Source organism: Heptranchias perlo, chromosome 10 (genome assembly GCF_035084215.1).
Source record: "Heptranchias perlo isolate sHepPer1 chromosome 10, sHepPer1.hap1, whole genome shotgun sequence".
NCBI classification, from domain to species: domain Eukaryota; kingdom Metazoa; phylum Chordata; class Chondrichthyes; order Hexanchiformes; family Hexanchidae; genus Heptranchias; species Heptranchias perlo.
In genome coordinates, this window is record NC_090334.1 from 61,586,458 (window position 1) to 61,593,688 (window position 7,231).

Consider the following 7,231-nt stretch of genomic DNA (forward strand, 5'->3'; position numbering starts at 1 on the left):
CATAATTTTCCTCTTCCTAATACAGCATCAGTGATCAGTATCCCCGGGATCATCAATGGAAAAGACACAGCTGCACTGACCTTTAATGAAGCCAGCTGAGTTTCCATTCTTCATCATCGGGCCTGGCAGTACAAAAAACTGGTTTCACTTCCCAGAATGAAAAATGATCACTGAAAGAGTTTACCACCCTCATCCTCCCCTGCTTTTGCTCTTCTGTCCCTATCCACCTGCCCCTGCTTTCCCTTTCCTCCGCCCCTCACCTCTTCCCATTCCCGTCCTCTTCGCCATCCACCTTCCTCCATCTTCCTCACCTCCCCCTTTCGTGTCCCTCTCTTCACTCCATCGTCCTCTTCCCCTCCCTTACCCTTCCCTCCTTTCTCCCTCTTCTTTCTCCTTTCCTCAACGCTCTTCCCTTCCACCCTCTAACCCTGCTTGACTTGAATACAGCACTTGGTGGTGACTCCCCATGTGTTATGAGATCGATAATTTAAAAAGGGAAGGTTAGAAATGTCTTTATGCAGAGAATAGTTTGAATGGGGAGTTCTCTGCCACAAACTGTTATTGAAGCAGACTCCATTTTAAAAAATAAAGAATTAGATAGTTGTTTGAAAAGGCGAATATTAAAAGATATGGAGAATGAGCAGCAGAGTGGGATTAGACTAGGTGACTAGTGGAGAAAAACATCAGTGTAGACTTGATGGGTGAATGGCCTGTGTCTGTGCTGTAGATTCTACTGTTCTCAGTATAGGAAAAATACTAAAAAATGATAGATACTTTTCTAAACAGATTATTGCAACTCTTTTTAAAAACAGGTGACCATATCATTTTCAAATATTTTTCTTTTACTTTGAATAAAATAATCATCTTCCCCCCCCCCCAGGGAAATTATATGATCACCATATAAGGTTTACTATGGAAATATATATTTTGATTTCAGCTTCAATTAATAAATCAAAATACTCAAAATGTGCTATTTTCTGTAACATTTACTTTTGGTCTTCAAGCAAAGGTGAAGTTTTTATAGAGTCTCGCACTCAGTAGTTGCAGTTGAGCAGACACTGCAGTCACATCGCACTGCCACGGGGTAGGTGTAGTATGGATCTGTGTCAGGGCGACAGTTGGGTAGTTTTACCGTGATGAACCTGGTTTCGTTATAGGTACAGACCCTATGGTGTGCGTCTATGTACGGAGGGTCGAGAACCGGTTTCTGCGAGCAAAAGCATAGGACAACACTTACACAATAATTCCAGGAACAGTAAGAAGAACGATGTATTATCAGCATGCAGATAATAAGAGAAAAAGCCAACTAACAGTTGTACTTTAACTTCTACCCTAAAGCTGTTTTAGTCTGCACATTGCTGCCAGGGTCCAATTTTATATTCCCTCAATAAGGAATTAAACTTTTACTGATACACTAGGAGTATATTTTCCTGTGTTTGCTAATGTCAGCTGAGCAATAAAGCATTTCTCCATTTTATACACATGCCAACTTACTTGCTAAAATTGGTAAACGGAGAAAAATATACTCTGAGTTCACCCATGACAGTTTAATACAATTGTAAACAATTTTACAACACCAAGTTATAGTCCAGCAATTTTATTTTAAATTCACAAGCTTTCGGAGGCTTCCTCCTTCGTCACCTGACGAAGGAGGAAGCCTCCGAAAGCTTGTGAATTTAAAATAAAATTGCTGGACTATAACTTGGTGTTGTAAAATTGTTTACAATTGTCAACCCCAGTCCATCACCGGCATCTCCACAGTTTAATACAAGTGTGTTGTTTGTTTAGGAGGGGAGAGACTAGGTAATACTTTTTTAAACTAGATTCATATTTAAAAGGTACGAATAAGAAAGGAAAGCAGATGGTAAGTTTTCACTCAGAGACTTTTGGAAAAAGGTTACCAGAAAAGGCCATTGAAGCAAACAGTATACCTGGATGCGAGTGGCAACCAGTTCCGTTTCTGATTGAGTGATGTGGTGGGAGGCAGATGCCAAATGGCTCTTTTTTTCTGTTCCTAAACATTCTTGTGTTCTAATGTGAGATGTATTTCACATTTTCATTTTCTATCTTTACCATCATTATTATTTATTACACATGTGGAAATAACCTGAACATGTAGGAAAGTGGTCTTTTATGAGATTGTGTTGTTAAATTCTCCCGTGAAAGTAACAATCAGCATCAACAAAAAATGGAGATAAGAATTTGCTTAGATTGAAATAATCATTGCTCAGTATTACAGGGCCAATGTTGACAGCTCTGATCGCATCAGAAACGATCGACGGTTGAAAAAACACTCCTTTCATTTCAAGTATTATTGCAGTACTTATGCAAAATACCGCACGTATTTTTACAGGGTTTGCACGTTTTGAATTTACATCAATGGTGCCAAAAAAGTTAAATGTGTTAATGTTTTAAGAAATTTCCTATCTCCAGTTTTTAGAAAATGCCATTTTGTATAGTGGACGTTACAGAAATGGGTTCACATCTTTATTCAGTTTTAAGTTTGTTTCCAGCTGAGTGCAGCAAATGAACTCGTGATCGAAATGATACAATCAGTTTCCCTGCCTCACCTCCCAGGTCTCACATCGACCCCAGCAGGCATCCGTGCTGATTCGCAATCCTTTACAACCAGGTTTCTTGGCCAGGAATGTAAACTCTCTTACAGCACAACCGATGAATGTCCGCAAGCTGATGTTGGTGGCTGGAAGGATATTTACATAAACAACCAGCAACTGAAGAATAAGACTCCCCCATATTATGTGGTGCAGATTCAATCTAAAATAAACACACATTTTAGTTTATTAAAGGTAAAAATAGGCTAAATTTTTAAAAAAGGAATCATACAGCACACTTCACGTGTAGCAAATGATAGTTTATCCTATGACGAAAAAGATGTCAATCTAATCTCTCGTGATTCTGAATCTGAGAGAAGATTGTAAGAGTCTAGGAACAAGATAAATACAAAATATGATTATTGGAAAAGCAACAAAGTGCTTGTGACCTTAATTTGCTGCACAATGTACAGCAGACCTGTCACTTGTACTCCTCTGGTAATTTTCAGTTACAGCAGAGGTTGATCTTCAAAGAATTACACTGAGGGCACAGTGACATATTTGGCAAATTGGTCCTGTGTGCTGTTTGAGTTTGTGCCCCATAGTCCCACCGTGTATTCCTGATCTCTTTAATAGATGGAGAAACATCAGTCTGTCAGACTATATAATTCAGGCTAAACTACAAATGTGACTTTATTATGAGAAATAAACTCACACAGAAGCAAAATGGATATAGCAGAACTATGTTTAATTTACACACTACTTATTTCCTAACTTGAAAAGTAATACAAAGGCCTAGAAATTGGTTTGTGCTTGACACAACCACAAACTATCACTCCAAAACCTATGCGCAAGTGAATTATGTGTAATTAGTACTTTTGCATCATAAGATATGACCAGCATGCTTGGGACGCCAGTCAAGCCTTAAGAGGCAGTGCACTGATCATGAAGATGATGAAGATTATCTGACGGGGATGCTAGCACTGGACCTATGGTGAAATCCAGTGGGAGAAGGAGATTGGGTGGGAGGTGAGCAATTGGAATGTGGAGCCAGGAGGAACACTCCTGCTCCTCCTGGCCCCATATTCAGATAAGTCATTTTTCTTTACTAAGCATCATCCAGTTGTTCCTTTAAGAACGGCTGGTTTGGCTGCTTTTTACCTGAGAAAACTGACCACAGCACGCACAGTGCATGCTGCAGTCAATCAGGAACCAATTTTGCAGAGGGCCCTGAAATGGCCATTAACTTCCCGATTTGCATACACAATGGGCCTAAAGTCAGTTTCAGGCAGGTGCCCTGGGCGACTACTGGACCCCTAGCTGATATAGTGTGCGGCGCTTTCCCGGCGTGGAATGAGCGCGCATCATATCGGACTCATCACCCGTTTTGCACTGAAAACGGGCACTATGATTCAATTTCTAGACCAAAGTCTTAAAGTTCCTTCTTGGAATTGTTGAATTGATTTGTTTGACGATGATAATTTTTTATGTAACTGTGCATCTCTACCTCATGGAATTCTGTCTTCATGTGGTGACATTGAAATATGATTGAACTGAGTGAACTAAAGATGAGTAATTAATTCAGGGCCTTTGTGCCAAAAGAAGTCTTTCATGTCACCGGTGTTAATTTAGAGACATTACAGATAATGCCTGTATCTACTCTTAAACGGGCAATTTGAATACATATAATATTTTACACCTGGAGATATCCTGGTGCAATTAACATACTAATGACTCCCCTTCGGAAGATTGGCTGGGCTATAACCCCCAATATCAGCAGTTGCTCGTAGCTAGTATTGTATATTCACTCTACTGTCAGGCTTCAAGACATAGAAGGTAATTTCAGCCTGCAACTGTAAGAGCTACAATTTAAAGTCACAGTGCATTGGCCTAGCTTCAATTTTATATAAAGATAAAATAAATAAATGCAAATTGTAGTGTTTCCCAGCATAAAATTTAATTTAGTTCCAATGTGGATTATCTGTTATATACACAGGTTAGCTTCATCTATGTTAATTAGAGCAAATTTTTTCCTGAGCATATCACTCCTATTCTTTCCTATAAGCCCATATTTCTTCCTAAGGTAAATAATTTGATTGTATAAATGCTACAAACAACTTGCATTTATATAGCACCACTAATATAGAAAAACGTCCCATGGCATTTCACCGAGGCATAAGGGAAAAATGGACACTGAGCCACAGAAGGAGATATTAGGAAGGGGTGACCAGGATCTTGGTCAAAGAGGTGACTTTTAAGGAGAGGGAGGTAGAGAAGCAGAGGGATTTAGAGAGACATTTCCAGAGGGTGAAGCCTGGGCATCTGAAGTCATGGCCACCAATTGTGGAGTGAAGGGAGGGTCGTTGCACAAAAGGCCAGAGTCAGAGGAACAGAGAGATTGGCGTGAGGGGAGGAGGGTTATGGAGTAAGAAATATGTAGGGTAGTGTTTTGAGACAGTAGATGATCTCAAGAGTCAGATAATGTTGAAGGTAGAATAACCAATAATATTTTACTCTTAAAAACATTATTTCATTATTTTTCTTCCCTCCTCTTTTGAAGGTGCTGGCTCATACTGGGGTACGTTTCCACAGGTCCCAGTAGCCCTCTGGTCCCTCACCCAATTATTCAGCCATGGCTCAGTTGGTAGCACTCTCGCCTCTGAGTCAGAAGGCTGTGGGTTCAAGCTCCACTGGAGTGACTTGAGTACAAAATCTAGGCTGACGCTTCATTGCTGCACTGGCGGAGTGCCATCTTTCAGTTGAGACGTTAAACCGAGGCCCTGTCTGTCCCCTCAGGTGGACGTAAAATATCCCATGGCACTAGTGGAGGAAGAGCTGGGGAGTTCTCCCCGATGTCTTGGCCAATATTTATCCCTCAACCAACATCACTAAAACAGATTAACTGGTCATTACCTCATTGTTGTTTGTGGGACCTTGCTGTGCGGAAGTTGGCTGCCGTGTTTCCTACGTTACAACAGTGACTGCATTTCAAAAGTACTTAATTGGTTGTAAAGCACTTTGGGATGTCCTAAGGTCATGAAAGGTGCTATATAAATACAAGTCTTTTCTTTCGTGTGTCAGCAAACCATTTGACTGTGGTGAGCATCACCATCAAGCTTGATCCTGTGCTCATTCCTGTCTGTACATATGCACGTTCCAGGATGGAGTCACTGGATAGTGACTTGGAATGGAAACTCTGACTGATTTAAAATTTCTTTGCCCTGGAGGCACCCCAGCAGCAGCCTGGCTGGGACAGGCTAAAAATCAAACATGGGAGCTTCCTGGTCTGTATGGCTCAGTCCCACACTGGTTAGTGCATCTGCCATGAAGCCTTTGGGAGAGTTAAATTATTGCTTTACAAATGCAAGTGTTTGAAATGTGATTAAACACAAGCGACTTGTAAATGTATGTTTTAAGTTTACATTCTGCTAAAGAAAACGTCCGTTTACTTTGCTCAATTTAAAAGTCATACGTGATTTTAAAAATTTCGAATTAAAATAAAAGTTGAACTTGGTTAAAATCATAATTTCAACCATGAAAGGTTAACATTGAAACCAGTAATTACTTATATATTTTTCAAGACAACTTATGCGGTCTCTATAGTGCATGCGTCATGTCAATGCAAGATGAGCAGTGTAATTGAACTGAACATACGTTGACTTGGCGTGTTTTCTGAAGGAAGTAGTCTTACACCGCTTCGGTTTCACACCAGCTGCAGAATAACTTTTGAAGCTTAAACCTCAAAAGCAGTCAGTAGGCCAGATGAATCCTCTTTAAACTTTAAGCTTATAATAATAGAATGAAGTAGCTCTTTTGCAGCTTTAAAGTTGGTGACTGCTGAGCAGAGCTCTGTGTGCATATGTGCAGAGCTCTATCTACACTTCAAGAGCAGCACAGGCAGTTAGTATAACTCTCTGCTAGTCATTTGCATTGCTTCAAAAACGGCAACTTTTTCATACCAGTACCAAATGTAAAACTACACTTAGACATCACTTGGCCCCTGTAAAAGTTTTAAAAACATAGGCATCAAAGGATTAAGTAATGTTGATTTTATGTTGCAAAAATCAAAATATCCTAAACTAGGGAGAAAGTGTCACTCACCTGTGACTGCACATCTTTTGATCTATATCTGTTTTCTTTCTCTTCGAAGAGTTGAGACTCCTCAAACTATTTCTCAGTCTTCACGTTACACAAAACAAAAGCTTTACCTTTAACATTCACTCAAACAAACACCAAAGTTTCTAAAAAAAAAAAAAAAAATTTAAAAGACTAAAAGACCTTTTATCTACGGGCAGATCAATGTCATCCCACCCTGATGCTATGTCTCTAGCTGCTGGTTCCGAAGCGCTCTCAGTTTGGGAATATATGGAGAAAGCAACTGTCAATCAATGTCAGCGTCCTGCAGTTCCTCCCTCCAACCTGTCACAGACATCAGACTGCTCAGATCAATGGATACCTGACCTGCAATGTTACAGCCAAAGATAAAATTGAGAAGGTACAGGCTCTGTAAAGAGAATTAACATTTAACTCCTTTTTACTGTGGGGCACAGTATTTTTAGAAGTAGAGTTTTTGAGCAACTAGAGCAGGTATCAAGTAACAGTGTTAAAATTTTAAACGTAACTCAAAAGTTGTGTTAGTATAATGCAAGGCTTCTAATCCACAGTAGCTAGTGTCCCTA

General features: G+C 39.8%; 1 protein-coding gene across 1 annotated transcript; it reads right to left on the bottom strand.

Moving 5' to 3' along the window:
* Positions 1–1,018: 1,018 nt before the first annotated feature.
* Positions 1,019–6,667, bottom strand: gphb5 (glycoprotein hormone subunit beta 5). The gene is made up of 3 exons (XM_067991045.1): positions 6,654–6,667; positions 2,571–2,775; positions 1,019–1,207 (listed from the first exon to the last, which is right to left on the bottom strand). The coding sequence occupies exons 1-3, from the start codon at positions 6,665–6,667 to the stop codon at positions 1,019–1,021; spliced, it is 408 nt and encodes a 135-aa protein (XP_067847146.1).
* Between the last annotated feature and the right edge of the window lie 564 nt (positions 6,668–7,231).

Coding starts and splice junctions, on each gene's coding strand:
- gphb5 (XM_067991045.1), bottom strand. Junction 1,208..2,570: donor GTCGATGTGAGACCTGGGAG/GTGAGGCAGGGA, acceptor TTTTGCTCGCAG/AAACCGGTTCTCGACCCTCC.